The sequence below is a fragment of the Eleginops maclovinus genome, chromosome 20 (assembly GCF_036324505.1).
Source record: "Eleginops maclovinus isolate JMC-PN-2008 ecotype Puerto Natales chromosome 20, JC_Emac_rtc_rv5, whole genome shotgun sequence".
Lineage (NCBI taxonomy): Eukaryota > Metazoa > Chordata > Actinopteri > Perciformes > Eleginopidae > Eleginops > Eleginops maclovinus.
In genome coordinates, this window is record NC_086368.1 from 20969081 (window position 1) to 20986460 (window position 17380).

The window sequence follows — 17380 nt, forward strand, 5'->3', positions numbered from 1 at the left end:
TGTCTGTCTCTATCAGGGCTCTCTGATCGCTTGTGAGTTCCTGCTACAGAACGGAGCCGATGTGAACCAGCGGGACATGAGGGGCAGAGGCCCGCTGCACCATGCCACCTACCTGGGACACACCGGGTAAGAAACACCCACCAAAAAAGAAGAAGTCGTCATAAGTTATTCGCTCCTCTGTATCTCCTGGTTCATGTTCCAACATGGATGTAATTAGTGCTTACGTGAATAAGACCTATCAAAATTATTTCGAGGAATAAATCACGAGTATTAGGAAATCCACTTTCTCTGCACCACAAACCACAACTACTCACTGTCAACTTTTCTTCACATGACATCACTTCTTTGCCTCATTACTCATCACTTTTGAAAAGAATATATAAATATCTCTGAGCCAATGTTTTGAATGAATGACTTTTCCGCAGTGAGGTAACCATTCATTAATCTACCATTAAATGATGTCAGTTACTGGAGAATTTCAATTAAGCTAGACTTACTTTTATTTGCTCCATGTATGTTGAGTTGTTGGAGGAGCATGGGACATAAGATTTTCATTGCCAACATATACGTTGTATATGCTGTGCATATGACCAATAAAACCTTGAAACCTTGAAACCTTGAAACTTACTTGAAGATGAATCATTGCATATACAGATAAGTAAATATTGTAACTAGGCGTCCATCCACACACATCACTTTTCTATTATTCTTTCTACATGCATTTTTCCCCACATAATACAATATCTCTAATACTTTACCCCCTCATCTCATGTTCCTGGCATCAATAACCCCTATATACACCTCTTCTCTCCGCATCTTTTTTCATGCAGTCAAGTGTGTCTGTTCCTGAAGAGAGGAGCGTCGCAGACTGAGGTGGACGAGCAGGGTCACGACCCCCTCAGCATTGCTGTGCAGGCGGCCAACGCAGACATCGTCACCCTGTGAGTGATCCAAAAACTTCGAAATTCAAATTAGCCCTTATGAAGTTCCTTTATAAACATTTATCCATTGAATAACCATTAAATAACCATTTATGCTTGAGAATTGTTGGTTAAAATAAGTTATTGGTTAACCAAAGGTAGCTCTCAAGTGACAAGCTGGCCCTTATATTAATCACTAACTATTCTGCAATCAATTCTGTGTATTAAAATTGGGCCCAATCGTAATTTTGTAGGATTAATATCATGTTTAAAATTGGGAATCTGATCATCCATTTTGTGAAATATTGACGCAACACACATTGAAACAATTGTCTTACTAGCTTTTCCTGGAGCTGCAACGAGATCTGGTCAACTTTTATTTGCAACCTTATTTAAGCTTATAAATGTTTGAAGGGATTTGATCATTTTTCTTTATGAGAGCCAATAATTGATTTTTGTCTTCACTCTCTCTCTCCATCCCTGCTCTGTTCCTTTTCTCTCCTCTGTGATTTATCTCCCTTGCCGCTCTTTACCACATTTCCATTCTCACCGTTTCCTCCCACCTCATCATCTCAACCTTTTTACTCCCTCTTATTTTCTCATCTGTCTTTCGCCGTCTTACTATCCCATTACTGCTTCCATGTGTGTCCCCCGTCTCTTCCATCACTCATCACACTCTGCCTCTTGTCTTTTTCTTTTCTCCACCAGGTTGCGTCTAGCGCGAATGAATGAGGAGATGCGAGAGGCAGAGGCTCCTTTGGGTCAACCAGGTCAATACCACAGCAGCAGCCCCACTGAGCAGCAGTATAGGAAATGCATCCAGGAATTCATCTGTCTCACCATAGAGGAGTGCTAGTGGTCACGTCCGTAATCCAGGAGCAAAGCTTGTGCTCTCTCTCTCTTTATATAAATATATATATAAATATTCCTCCTGAATGAACTTAAAATAATTGTGTGGATGAAGTTGCCCCTAGACACTGATCTCTAGTCTGTTACTTATATAGATCTGGGCCTACAGGAAACTTCTTTGGGGTTTTTGAGGAGAGAGGAGCATACCACTTGCACATTATGGGGGTGCGTTTTGTCATAGCGAGACCCCTGATGGACCTTTTTAACTCTACTGACAATACAACTCAATTTTTCTGCATCAACACTACTTTTCTGCTCGGCAACCGCCACGCTATGCTAGTTTCACAATACGCACCGTACAATGACATCTGCTTTTTGGTGTTTTGCTAACAGGGTTATCCTCTAACTTACCATAACGTGGTGTTGTAACCTATCGTGTGAGGGTGTGGGTTTACTGTTGCCTTACAGCTCTTACCTCTGCATTACCCCACATACACTTTATATCTATCCAGACCATCTGTGTGACATCCAATTTACCCATCTCTTCTTAATCCGAGATGTACATATACGTATTTAGAAATTATATGGGTAATCTTTAAACTATGTGCTGTGGCATGAGGTACAAAAATATGGTATTTGTTCCATTACTAAGTAAAAAAGAGTAACTGACGCGCTGCGGTAGAGCTGGGCGGCATGGTTTCCTGTGTATAAAGATGGAAGGGAAATGTAAAACTGTGACAAAAATACTGAAGGGCTCGTGGAGAAGAGACCCTCGCCTGCTAAGATACTTTGTGAGTGAGTGAGAGAATGAGTGAGTGAGTGCATGGGACAAGGAATACCGAGAGAGAGAGTTAAATAATATGATACATTATGTGAAAAAAAGAAACTGTGCACTTTTCCCATCTACAGTATTATAATTTTCTATTAGTTTTTACATTGTAATTGTTTCGTCAAGCTATATCTATATCTATTGTCTGTTTCAATTTCTGTCTCTTTATTTATGTCTATCTCCCCGGAGGACCAGTGCAATGCATTCTTGGATGCAGTTTACATCTGCGTTAACGATTGTCATTTAAAACTGAAAGCATGGAATTTATGACAGGAAGCCTTGATAACATCATTTTATTAGCACTCATTTTGCGTTCATGTTCACAATGGAACAGCCTTACATTGCTAGGATTACTGGTATTCAGACCCCTTAAAGAAAATGTACTAGCATATCGGAAATCTAGTTACAATTAACCATTTAAAAAAATGGATTGCAGTGATTTGTTCATTGTTTTATGTTCTTAGGATGAGAACTTGCCACGGTGATGTGCAAACCAGGGCAGCAAAAAGTGATAGTGTAGGAAACTGGATTTACTTATTACCCTTAAGCAACAAAGGAGACTCATGACACCTCCATTATGTTGTATATACTCATCCATGTTACCGTATTTGTGATAAGATAAAGGAGCACATTTCTTTAATACAGTTTAGACACTTGTGGGGTCAAATGACTTATACATCTGGCTTATTTCTGCAGTGTTCTCTGCATGCTTTGCCAGAATTTCTTTAAAGTTCAACATCGTTTGCATTCTGAGCATGATTAAATACGTTCCTATGGTTTGATCACGTCGTGCAGTGCAGTCCTGTGGAATAAGCATGTACCACCTAGACCCCTTTGGTGTCAGAAATATCTTACTTTTTGCACCCCTGTGCAATTCTTCCGTCCACGGACCAAATCTGTGGTGACTTCCTCATTCATGTCTTCTTTTTGTTTGTTTCAACACAAGCTTACAAACAATAATTAATTGGTTTTTTTTTAAATGTTGTGGTTTAGTTTCCTCAGCCAAAGACTTTTTAAAGGGAAAGTGTCTGACATTGTTGTATTAGATCACTGTCTTTTTGTTTTTAAACTGAAACCGTTCAGAGTAGAAACCATGCTTTGTGAAGTGAGTGGTAGAAACACTGTTAGTGTACTCACATGTTGAAAAGAGGTTACAGAAATAATGTGACAGACATGAGCAATTTTGATATGGCAGGTGATGTACTGCAAGTAGAACCAGTGTAGGGGGTGATGTGAAGCTACTGTGACCAAACCGTTAGGGGCCCTCGCTCTAGCGGGAGTTTTAAATGTTGTGTCCATTGTGTGTATTGCTGTAGGAGTGGTTAAAGGTGCTGTTCAGAGCAAACAGGTTGTAAATAGTACACTTGTGTATTTTAACTTGATGCCAACCTCCTGCCTCTCAGCATTCAATCATGGATCCTGATCTGGTTTTATGTTTGTCTTTTTATCTCTCTTCTAAAAAAAAAAATCTGCCTGTCAAGCAACACTGTACCACAGTTCTGCTTGGAGGCGTTGTTCTGTTCACTGACATTTGGATATCTTTGGAATACTTTCTTCCTTGTCTTTAGAAGCACTGAGGGGAAAAAAAGAAAACATACAATAAAACTGAGAAACTCTTGATGAACTAACCCTGCTTCCTGCTTCTTGCTCTCATTTCCTGTCTCAGCTCATAACATCCTCTCAACATCGCAGCAATACTTTCGAAAAGATATACAGAAGAGTGGCTCTAATGATAAAATGTTATTACAATGTTACGAAATATAGCTTTGTAGAATATTTGCCAGATGTTGAGAGAATGCTATTGTTTTTACAATCCTGTCTGATGTATCTGTTGTTCTATAATAAAATGTGGGATAGCGCTTGGCTTATTCAAAGCAATACAACGGTTTCTTTCATGATAACATTCTTAAAGAAGGTGTACATATCTCCAGACTGCCAGATTATCCCACCCTGCTATTTAAAGATCACTTTAATGTTTGGGGTGTTTCAAATAGCGCCTCAGTTTCTAGTCTGCAGCAGCCACACCGTGCCTTGAATAATTCAGTGTCTCCAGTTTTAAAACATTAATATGCCATCACTGACGAATATTCTCACATGTCAGAAATGTAATTGCTCGCTTTACACCTAATGTCAACTTGAGGAAATGAACTGACATATCATTGCTTCTGTCACCACAGGGGTTACCGGGGGCAGCAGGACAGTTAAACCCAAGGATGGTCGGGATAGAGTGAGTGAAGCATCCTGGGCCTTCTTTAGGGGACCAGTGTAATGATGTGATTCTCTTTTCCCTGGTGGCTGTGGGTTTCTGTTGCACACACACTCTTTGGGGACCTTTTTGGAGCTGTCTTGATGTTGGGATCTTTTTTTGTCTCCTATGGAGCATTGAGCCATTCAGCAGTACACAGATCTCTTCTGTGGAGGAGCGATGTGTCGTGAGGCCGTGCTTTAAAACATCATTCATGTAATGTATTGGGAAATATGTAGCTTGTACTCCCAAAATGTTCAAACATTTAATTTATTGTATGTCCCAGAGAATGGTAAGTATTGCATATTATGAAATCTGAATTAGTAAATGAACCCTTGTGCCTCACACTTAACTAAATTAAATTCATAATTTTGGCATAAATATTCCTTTGGGGTTTTTTCCAAATCAGCTATTATAATAAGTCTACAATAAACTGTGTCGCAAAATACAAATAGATTTAAAAAAAAGGCCCCATTAAAAAACTCATTTAAATTAAAGCTTTTTTCACATAAGCACATACATCAAGGTACAACTAGGCGACTTGAATGTGTAGAAGAGAGGGAAGGGGATCCAGGATGCTCACCACTTTTTTCCTGCAAGTTCCTGATTTTCTATCTGCAAACTAACAAAGACTCCCACATACAAGGGTAATCTTTCTTAAAAATGTGCATAAAATACAGCTAAAGTTGCTGGTATTAACACAGTGTTAACTCAATAAACTCAACAAACTTCATGGAAGAATGAGTCACTTACCTGAAGGAATGGGTGTATTTGTATCACCAATGTAAACCCAGGAACTTCACTCAATCATGAGGCCATGCTTTGGGGGCTTTTACTTTTTCTGTCTTTCTACATGAATGGTGAAATGTGGGTAATTGGAGATTGCAGTTTTTGCTGGCTTTCTGCCTTTATGTGATGTCATTAAAAAGGCTTGTGGTGTTACTCACTGATGTAAAGGTAAATTGAAAGCCAGTAGATTGGTCACTGCAGTCTCCCTGGTGCCCTGCGGTGGGACAAACCCCCTCCCTTGACTTTAGTATCCCCTGTTGCAGGTGACATCTCCAGTGTTGATGTCTTTCGCGAGTTTTCTCTCATCGCGTCTCTACAGCCCGAGAAGTTGAGAAGAAGGAGCTTACAGTTCAGCTGCTCTAAGTGAAGACTGAACACTACTTCTTCTGACCACTCGACGGTCCCTTTGAAATATAGGTGGAGGCAGCCCCAGCCCATCAAAAATGACATTTTGACGCTGAAGGACTGCTGCAGGCGTAAGCAAATGATCAGAACCTTGCAGGGACTATAAACTGTAGTGGTCTGGTAATTGTTTCAATCGCTGTTGTATATAACATTTAGTATAATAAACCTTGGTCATGTGAAAATGTTATGCAGTGCAAACAGTTCCTTTACACAGGTGTAATTTCAATATGGCCTGACACAAGTAATTGCATTGAATTAGCACCAAAGTCATTTTAGCCTGTCACAAGATCATGTTATCAGACATTTCATGTTGTTTTTAAAAGGGCCCTCTAAATATTGCACTTCAGTCATTTGCAGAAGATATATTTGGAAATATCTTTCAAAATGGAGACATTAACTTTTGCTATAATATAACACAATATGTGTTAGCCTGCCCTGCAAATGTCCATGTCTTTTGAACTTTATTATAACGTGTATTATTTCCAGGCCTTCGCAAAGTAACCCTGATGCCATTACATGGTCATTCATTTAGACAATAAGAAGCTTTCTCCAGAGCAGAACATTATGCAAATCTTACCATAGGCTTAATGGTATCCTCTCTATGATGAGTAAACTAAACTTGATGTTTTGAATCAGTGCCTCTTTAATGGTTGTTTGTTTCTCAACTGCAAATCTCTGATTAACTGTTTTGTAACTGGTGGCGGAAATTAAATAAAAATAGGCTCAAATAGAATGTTTTTGTGCATGTGATTTCTTTTGAACTTTGGCTAAACGCTGTTGCAACATGCATCATAAAGCACCAGCAAGAGGACCTCTGTCACATTTCTCTTGGTGATTAATAGACTACAAATGTAAGTATAGGTCTTTAAAGAATTGTATCCTAGGCTGATTAGCCTAGAGTTGCAGTTAAATTATTTTGAAATATATAGGCATTACATCAGTGGTGTAATGTAAGTAAATACATTTACTCAAGGACTGTACTTAAGTAAAAAATGGAGGTAGTTGTACTTGTATTTTCACATTATGCTACTTTATACATTACTCTGCTATATTTTGTAGGCAAATGTTGTACTTTTTCTTGAAAACATTTATTTTATATATTTATTTACTAGTTAATAATTAGAATTTAGGTTAATACACAATATATAAAATGACACATACATTATCAGGTATTATAGGTTAAGCTAAACAGTATTTTATAAAGTAATTCAAATCAACTCCACCTGTACCAAGTACAACATTGGAGTGATGAACACATAATGCACCAATCATTTAATATATATATATCATGTGTTTAAATTGGCCATCCTGATTCCTGCATAATGGTTATTGATCATTTTGGTACTTAAATTATTTTTTGATGCAGATACTTTTTTACTTTTACTTAAGTAGTACACTTTTGAAGGCAGCACTTTTACTTGTATCTGAGTATTTTTACACTGCAGTATTGCTACTTTCACTAAATTAAACAATCTGAGTACTTCTTTCACCTCTGCATAACACTCCAGCAGTAAGGCTCTTTCTATGTATTGTTTTCTACTGCTATAACACAAATGAAGAAGGAAACCGGAAGCGAAATTTTCCTCCTGCTGGCGATCATAGCTAAAGCGGTGTTATGGTGTCATCGTCTTATCGGTTTGGGGTTTGACAACAGAAACAACAGCCTTATTTCGTGTCCAGCCACGACATCATACTTTCACTGGACTCTCTGGAGAGGTATTTCTATAGAACATAGTTTGTAAATGAGATGTCGCGTTCTTGTGTGTTACCAAACTGTCCGTGCTAGCCGCTGCTAACGCTAGCTACACATAGCTCTGGCCTACATTAGCTTCACTAGCTAGCCGTTGTTAGCCAACACATTACACACAGACATGACTTCTGACCAGTTGTACTGGTTAGCATTATCTAAGTCGTTGTGTCAAGTTAACCTGACACGTTTGACACTGTGTGATATATACAAAACGGCAGTCACATATTATGCCGCTCCGCATTGTTTGTTTACAGTCGGTGGTTGAGTAACGTCACTCAAGCTACTCGGTTAGCCAGAGATTTAACAGTAGCCTAGCTTGTTCCAGTGGAGGATTAGCCTCTGCTATCATAAACTGCGTTAACTACAAGCAGTCTGCTTTCTATTAAGAAGTGAGGCTGACATTATTTAACCTTTACAGTGAATGTACCGCAGAATAGTGTTGTAGTGTCAGCTGTCAACCACATGACAGGGGGTCAGCAGAAAGTGGTGCAGCTGGATAAGTTATCCTCAGTTCAATAGGCAGCTGAGGTGTAATGTCACTAAGGGAATTTACTGAGTACAATACTCAAGTACAATTTTGAGATACCAGTACTTTACTTGAGTATGTACATGTTTTGCTGCTTTGTACTTCTACCCCACTACAAATCAGAGGTATAGGTAGTGTGATTGTACTGCTCTATGTTTTTCTCTTTCCTTTATTTACTTTGCAGATTGGGATTAATGATGTGAAATAATCACAACTTTAATAACACCTGAGATAATTCCACAAGCTATCCTGTAGTGTACAAAGTAATGAAAATTAGATCCACGTTCACCTGCTCGGATACATACTGTATTTATAATCAAAACATATATTGTGTAATACAACAAAAAGGGCCAAATCTGCGTCATGAGTACTTTTACTTTCTTTATTTTTTAAGTATATTTTGATGCCAATACTTTTGTACTTTTACTTGAGTAACATTTGTTATGCAGGACTAACTTTAAACAGAGTATTCCCACACTCTGTTACTTCTACTTTTACTAAAGTACAAGATGAGCCCAATAACATACATTTATAGAGAACAGGCAAGAATAAGGGATTTAGCTGCTTGTCTATCTATCATGACAAGATACATGTTTATCTTCGCAAATGGACTGCTTTTTGGGACTTTTGACTGGGTCAAACGCTGTCAGCAACAGCTGCTAACTCTTTATTTGCATTTTACTGATTCATCAATTCATCATCCAGTTAGTGGGTTATCTTTATCAGTCATTAGTTGAAGACAATTGGATTAAAATACATTTAAAAGTGATCTAATTCCTTCTCTTCACAGATTTGTCGTCCGGATTACATCACATTTAAGTTCAGTAACAGTTATGCAATCTACATAATCCACAGTTCTTCAGTCACCAGTTTTCATTAAGAGCAATCCTGTGGTAATGTAACCCCTGATTCCCATGATTAAGTTTTAACATATCTACTAAATTAGCACCCCCTAATCTCCATAGACATAGACTTTGCAGGTTTCCACCGGCCAATACGATTTATTACCAACAAAATTGATATATGTTCCACACAGTCATAGCTGGCAATTATATTGATATTGTTACAGAACTGTACCTGTGTAACTGTAGAGGAAATGATCTCTAATATAAAAATATCCTTATTCGTAAATCCACATTCAGTCATACTGTATGCTGCATTTATTCTATGCTCCAAATGTGAGTTTATTGAATACACCCTCGGCATCATAAACAATGGCCACCATGAAATGCATAAACAGCAGTACAGTTGCAGGGTTTCCGGCAGAAAATTTGTCAGTAAAGGTGGTGGGCTGTCGAGTACAGACTCTGAAGGGGGGGGGGCGGGGCATTGGTCACGGTTTGGAATGAGAGAAAACGGTACAGAGTAACACAGCGAATATCGCTCATATATATATATATATATATATATTATTATTATTATTATTATTATTTTAAGACCTTAGTTAAGGCGGCAGGCGTGCGTTGCTTAGGTGGCCGCCTAAGCTGTAAAGTGCTGTGGGAAACCCTGAGTTGCTTAAAAGCTATGTTTGGAGTTGACATTTCAGCAGTAAAGGAACACAACACTTTGACCAAGCATTGCAGGGGAATATAACCTGATGTCGGTATCTTGTGTATCAATAACACATGAACTCTTTTGTCTACTTCATCATCAGATGAACAACAACGGGAATAAGAGAGCTCCAACCACAGCCACTCAGCGACTCAAGCAGGATTACCTCAGGATAAAGAAAGACCCTGTGCCTTACATCTGTGCAGAACCTCTCCCCTCCAACATCCTAGAATGGTAAGGTTTCCATCCTGGCAAGCCAGAAATCACTGAGGCAATGTACTGTTTCAATGCCGTTACTTGGGACTTTTTTTATGTTATCAGCAAAGTTTGAATAGTCACTGGTTGTTGGTCATGTGCTGGCTCAGGTCCTACTGCCGGGGTTGCAGGTCAGATCCGGCCAGCGGTGCCCAGTTATGAAACTTTTTTCCAGGGAAATGTGTGAATCATCTAAATGACCGATTTCAAATGTAGGTTTAAATATGTGCAATGTACACACTTTTCTTGGACTATTTAGTTGCTTTTGTTCGTTAAAGTAGCATGGAGTATGATGCACATACATAAAGTAAGCATCTTGAGTGTGGGGACAGGAAGTTTTAACAGCATTAGTTTACCAAGGTCTCGCAATAATCCTGATTTGTCAGCGGAGGATTTACAGGAAGCTGCTTTTTTAAGTTAGCTCATGGTTCAGTTTTATCTACCTACAAATCTAGATATCTATCTGTGTTGCTAGCAACAGAAACATGCCTTTGCAGATTAAGTCTAAGTAAGTCAAAGTGTGATCTCAGATATAAATTGTTTGTGATGTGTTTCAAGGCAAGGTCCATGTTCTTGCTTAATACTCACCACAGATTAAGTTTGCAACTGCTTTGGGGGAAAGCTCAAATCCCAGAGAAAGATGTAATTAAATGTTTGGTCATAACTTGGAAGCAGTGCAGGTCTTAATAAGCAACATCATGTGTCACTTCCATCAGTCATCATTTCCTATTGCTTTTGGTTTCTTATTGGCATTTCTGGCAAGTGTCTGAAAGAAATAATGGCATTGGTTTCTGTCAGTCATCACATTTGTATTAAAAATAAATAAATACATACATATATATATATATATGTGTGTGTGTGTATATAATTATTTAGTGTTTAATCATGTTCAGGCATTTCCTCTTTCATACAAAACAAATGACTTAACGCAGATAACAATACTGGTTATTGTTAATTAGAGCCGAAGTGAGCTAAGAACCCATACATTTAACAATAAAGTCATTTATCATAGCATTTACATGTGATGTGCATATGAAAGAACACTTCTACTTCTGTTTGATGTTTTAATTTGTAAAGCAGAATAAAATATCAAATATGTCCCGGTCTGGGATCAATGTCATTCTTATCTTATCTTAAAGCTAGACTGCAGATTTATTGTGATCTTAAAATTAATATCAAGTTACTTAGGATATTGCAGCATCATGATATTAGCAGCAGACCATCTGGACGCTCCTCAATGTGACTGTTGACCTTAATGGAACCGTAAAGATAAATAGTTAATGGAGCAGACACTGATGTGAAACAGTCAGTAGACTTTAATTCAAGGCCCTTGTGAACAGGTTGATTCAGGAGAATTAACCGTTGAATCTTTGGAATTAAATGTGAATTTGTTCATTTGTTTCCCTTTTCTTTTCCAGGCACTATGTTGTCAGAGGTCCTGAAAAAACTCCATATGAAGGTAACGCCGCTGCCAGTGAACACGTCCTCTTTCCTGCAATACGACTTATGTCCAGTGTCTATATACCGCTTAATAATAATAATAATAATAATAATAATTATAACTGGCTGCTGTTCATAGATAGACACTTACACAAATCTGTAAATACCTGTGTAATAAATACAGCTCCGTAAAAATTGAGAGACATTTTTCTCAAATCTTTATCTCAACATGTACGGCAGCCATTCCAATAAATCATTTAACTGAAAGACATGACTATACATAATAAAACAAGGGAAAATGGTAATGCTGAAGTGGTCTCTTAATTTTTTCAGGGTCTGTATAGTTCCACCTTTAGTACTCTCCCCTGGCTGCTATCTCATAACTAATTGTGTAATATCTGCTCTTATTTTTAATATAATTCTTAATTAATATCAAGCTATCTTCGCTCTTAAGTTTCCCCCCTGTGGGTCGAATAAAGGTATTCTGATTCTGATGGGTCTAGGCTTAACACAGTTTTTTCTCCACCTGTTCTTTTAGGAGGTTATTATCACGGAAAACTCATCTTTCCTCGGGAATTTCCTTTTAAACCGCCAAGTATCTACATGATAACACCGAATGGGAGGTTTAAGTGTAATACAAGGTGAGAAAGCAGTTTATTATTCATGAGTTGTTTCAGGATTTAAAGAGTTTTTGAAAAGGACTTTGGTTTGCCACTTTTCTCTCCTATTCTAACTCTACCTGTTTCCTCCACAGGTTATGTTTGTCCATCACAGACTTCCATCCGGACACGTGGAACCCGGCGTGGTCCGTCTCCACCATCCTCACAGGTCTGCTTAGCTTCATGGTGGAGAAAGGCCCCACCCTCGGCAGCATCGAGACCTCTGACTACACAGTGAGTGCAAACCGATGACTAAAATAAATGCAGCCAATGGGGATAAACCTCCTGTTGTGTATCATATATCTCCATTTTTTTCCAGAAAAGACAGCTGTCAGCCCAAAGCCTGGCCTTCAACCTCAAAGACAAAGTGTTCTGTGAGCTCTTTCCCGATGTAGTCGATGTACGTATGAGGTCATTTCTAATTTCTCGAACTTTCGTCTTTCTTTTTCGTGGAACTAATGATCTCATTTCTGTCCATCCATCCGTCAGGAGATGAAGCAGAAACAGAAGGCGCAGGAGGAGTTAAGCGCCCGCACTCAGCCCCTCCCCTTACCCGACGTGGTGCCCGACGGCGACCCTCAGCACGCCCACTACGGCCTCCCGGCCCTCAATGGAGGTCCTGTACCCCTCGGGGGCGCCAACCCCGCCCCTGGCCTGCAGCAGGCCAATCGCAACCATGGACTTCTAGGTGGAGCTCTCGCCAACCTGTTTGTGATCGTAGGCTTCGCGGCGTTCGCCTACACGGTCAAGTACGTGCTGCGGAGCATAGCCCAGGAGTGAGAGGAGCCCGTGTGGGAGGGCTGGGCTCCCCTCTGCAGGAGAGCCAGCAAGTGGACTGCACATTCGACAAACACACCACGTGGGGGAGGGATGTTCAGTCCTTGGGGTAAACCCCTCCACGACCACCACAACCAACACCACCACCATGGACTTTGGAAAACGGAAACTCAAAGCCGACTCACCCAGGAAGGATTGAGAGGAGGGGGAAGCAGGGGGTGTGGGGGGGGGCGTGGCTGTAGGGCTGGGGGACTGGAGGGGCTTATTTAAACGGTTGTGATCCGATCTGTGCTTCAGTGGTTTGTGTCAGCGGTAGGATCCACTTGGCTCATGGGTTGTGAATGGGTGTAGAGATGATGTCACACGCTCCCCGCTCTATTTGTTTCTGCAAGTTTACCGGTAAAAGCTTGTTTCTAAATTAACTACGTCACTTTAAGGCTGTTCCAGTCACGTCTGCAATCTGAAAAACCACTCAACAGCTCATAGAGACTCCTCAGGTCATGACTCGAATGAGTACCAGAGACAAAACTTTTCAGTAATGAGATAAAAAGGAGTGCCACAAAGAGCAGTAATGAGGTTGTACCAAGTTCTCTATTACTTAAGCAGCTTCTGCAACCAGTTTGATTGGAACAGCGGCTGGCATTGTAGTCTGTTTTTCATTCCACACCTTTCCATTGGACAGGTTTCAGTTGGCGGAGTTGCTCCTTAAGAACCGGTTTCTCTACCCTCCAGTTGCATACCTGGTTGACATTTTTTTCTTTCTTCATGACTGTGTTAAGCTCCAGATTAAATGGAACACAAGCCTCCATAATACGGAAACCAAAACCTATCTCTTACCCTCAGTACTCCTGTCAAATCGACCTGCTTATGAACTGGGATGTTTTATGTCTTAAGAATCTGTCTGTGTATTTAAAGCAGAAATGAACCGCTAACAAAAAGGGTTTCTAACATTATTTTTGACCCAGGGATTCATACTCAGTAGCAGATAGTGTACAACTGCAGAGGCACATGTGTACAAAGATTTGAAAAAAACAAACAGTAGGCAACAATTCGATACAGGTTTGAACGTGTGCCTCTTGCGCCTGAGGATGCATCACATGCCGAGCAAGAGATGCAGAAAGTAGTCCTCCTAAAACAACTTGGACAAGTGTCTTTATATCTCCATTTCTGTGTTCTATAAATACATAAAAAGCATCAAAGATGTCGTGTCAGTCCGTCAGAGAGCTACTGATCCATGTTCAGAGTCTGATGAAGTCTTCTCCTGTCAACCCATGAGCCAAGCAGTGACCCAAGAGCCTGCACAGAATAAATAGAGACCAGTACCTTTTTTTTTTTTTTTAATTGGCTTAGCTTACCAGTATAGCGCCATTCTATATAAGTCCGAGTAAAGAGACACAAGGAGAGAACCACCATTTTGTTTCTGAGTATTATTTTCCTTTTGATAATCTTTTTCTTTGTGTTTCTGTTCTCTTATTTATAGATATGGCCTTGGGTTTTCTGTCATGGCGCTAAGGAAATGTCTAGTGTATGTTTGCTAAGTGCGGGCTCACACACACACACACACACACACACACACACACACACACACACACACACACACACACACACACAGGCCATGGCCCAGGCTCACATAATTGGTGATCATTTCCTGTCGTGCATTGCATTTAGTAAAGATGGTTCTACTGTATATCTGAGGTTCCAACAGAACAATGATCTGAAAGTGGAAGATTTGCCTTTCTATTGCTCTTTTTCTTGGCACCATCTTAAAAAAAGACAAACGGATGATGATGATGATGATGATGATGATGATGATGATGATAGGAGTGTTTGTGTGATTATACAGCAAATGCCCAAATTTCCATGCTTCAGTTAATCTTGTGTGACATTGTATGTTTTCATAGCAAATGCAAATAAATTACCCTGCTTGGCAGGGCATTTTAGAAAACCTTCCTTTTGATCTGGTTTTGTGACAATTCATCACTGATGAAAGAGAGATATACAGAGGAGGAAATAAGTATTGTTGTTTACCCACTAGAGAAATGAACATTTGTTTAGTCATTTTTATGGTAGGTGTATTTTCACAGTGAGAGATGGAATATCAAAAAGAAATCCAGAAATGTACATAAAAAAATATATAAATTAATATGCATTTAATTGGGGGAAATAAGTATTTGATCCCCTTGCAAAACATGCCTTAGGGGAAGGAGGTTATCAGCCAATATTGTATGATACTTGGCCCCCCCCATCATCCCTCAATGCGGTGAATCGCCCTGTCACCTTAGCAGAGAAACACCCCCAAAGCATCGTGTTTCCACCTCCATGCTTGACGCTGGGGATGGTGTTCTTTGGGTAATAGTCAGCATTTCTCTTCCTCCAAACACGACATGTGGAGATGATGCCTAAGATCTTGATTTTGGTCTCATCTGACCTCATCACCTTCTCATAAGCCTTCTCTGAATCATTCAGAGGATCACTGGCAGACTTCAGACGGCCTGTACATGTGCCTTCTTGAGCAGGGGACCCATGCAGTGTGTTACCAATAGTTATCTTGGTGACTGTTGTTCCAGCTGCCTTCAGATCATTAACCGGTCCCTCCTGTGTAGTTCTTGGCTGACCCCTCACCTTTCTCATGATCATTGATGCCCCAAGAGGCGAGATCTTAAATGGTGGAGCCCCAGATTGAGGGCGATTGATGGTCATTTTGTGCTTCTTCCATTTTCTAATAATCAAACCAGTTGTCTCTTTCTCACCAAGCTGCTTGCTGGTGGTCTTTTCTTCTATCCCAGCCGTGTGCTGGTTTACAATCTTGTCCCTAATGTCCTTAGACATTAGTTCCACCATGATCACAGACCTGTCTTTGGTCTGGCCCTCGGTGAAGAGGTTGTAATCTGATATATTGACTGTGGACAGGTGTCTTTTATCCATGTAAAGAGTTGAAATTAGGACTACTTTCTTAAAGGGAGAGGACTGATTAAACCAGCCTGTGGGAGCCAGAATTCTTGTTGGTTGCAAGGGGATCAAATACTTATTTCCCACAATTAAACGTAAATCAATTTATATCTTTTTTTTAATGTAAATTTCTGGGTTTTCTTTTTGATATTCTGTCTCTAAACCTACCATTAACATTATAGACTTTCTTTGTAAGTGGGAAAACTTACAAAAGGGGATCAAATACTTATTTCCTTCGCTGTATATATGTATATATATATATATAAAAAATGTGTATGAAATATATATATATATATATATATATATAGACATATATGCATACAGATATTTTACTTACAGTAAGTGAAAGTAGAAATAATACAGACAGAATAATACAGACCATGTCACATGGACAGGTACAGGAGAACATTCCTGCCCACTGCAATAACCCTGTACAATAATTCGCCTCTGGCTGGCAGACAACTCACTGCTCCGTAGCCTCTCTGTGAGCTGGACTTAACATGCACTCCTTCACACTTAGCATTGTACATTTACATTATACTGATTTACATTATTGCCTTTTTGTACATTTGTATATTTCTCATTTTTATTTTTTAGTTCTAATTATTTGTTATTTGTGTTGCTTCTTTTTGTATTTCGCTGCTGCAACGAATAGAATTCCCAGTTTAGGATAAATATAGTATTTCTGATTCTGATTCTGAATCATGCATGATAACATAATAGAATTCCACAGAAGGCTGTGTTAAGCCTACCTGGGAAATGTGTTCCCTGACATGTCACAAGATCAGGCCGATCTATTTAAATAGCACCAAGTTGTTCAAACAGGCACAGCAAACCTCAGCAGAGCTACACATGTTACCAACGGCAGGAACAAAAGCAGCCTTAGCAACCCTGAAAGTAAGTATTGTTAGAAAGAAACTGCTAGATGCATTTTTGTATAAAGTGCTGATAATATTTGATGTGATTTCTGACTGATTTATTTCTTCCTGTGCAGCAAAGACTGCTCCCAGTCTTTGCTGCACCGTACTACACCCTCAGACACCATGGTTGAACACGAGGATCTGGAGTGTGTGGTGTGTTTCAATGAGTACGCTCGCAGAGGCCGTGTCCCACGGGTGCTGCACTGCGGACACACCTTTTGCATGCCCTGCCTGGAGCAGCTGTACCAACTGCAGGGCTACCTCCGCGGCGTCTCTTGCCCTCTGTGCCGCAGGATCACGTGCACCATGGCCAGCCTGCCTCTGCCTGGTGCCCTGTCGGTCAACATGGAGATCTGGGACCAGATAGTGGAGAAGAGGTTGCAAGCGTCGGAGGATTTAAGATACATGCACACAGCAGAGCACACACAGTGAAATTAGTCCTCTGCATTTAACCCATCCTAGAACTAGGAGCAGTGGGCAGCTATTGTGCAGCGCCCAGGGAGCAATGGGGAGGGG

At 39.9% G+C, this 17380-nt stretch overlaps 2 protein-coding genes across 4 annotated transcripts in view; both read left to right on the top strand.

Moving 5' to 3' along the window:
• The window catches only part of acap3b (ArfGAP with coiled-coil, ankyrin repeat and PH domains 3b), a 52582-nt gene extending 45812 nt beyond the window's left edge, over positions 1–6770 (top strand). For 2 of the 3 annotated variants that reach the window (XM_063911244.1, XM_063911245.1), the window contains exons 22-26: positions 17–126; positions 831–941; positions 1629–1690; positions 4776–4825; positions 5896–6770. In XM_063911244.1, the coding sequence (XP_063767314.1) occupies positions 17–126; positions 831–941; positions 1629–1690; positions 4776–4825; positions 5896–5964 (402 nt within the window). In that variant the 3' untranslated portion in view covers positions 5965–6770. Of the gene's footprint in view, positions 1–16; positions 127–830; positions 942–1628; positions 1784–4775; positions 4826–5895 lie in introns of those variants that run through there. The other variant, XM_063911246.1, reaches the window with a different exon arrangement.
• Positions 6771–7598: 828 nt separating this feature from the next.
• ube2j2 (ubiquitin-conjugating enzyme E2, J2 (UBC6 homolog, yeast)) lies at positions 7599–14940 on the top strand. The gene is made up of 7 exons (XM_063911705.1): positions 7599–7753; positions 9968–10098; positions 11538–11578; positions 12098–12200; positions 12314–12452; positions 12538–12618; positions 12708–14940. Exons 2-7 carry the CDS (start codon positions 9968–9970, stop codon positions 12996–12998), a joined length of 786 nt encoding a protein of 261 aa, XP_063767775.1. The 5' UTR covers positions 7599–7753; the 3' UTR covers positions 12999–14940.
• The last annotated feature ends 2440 nt before the right edge of the window (positions 14941–17380 follow it).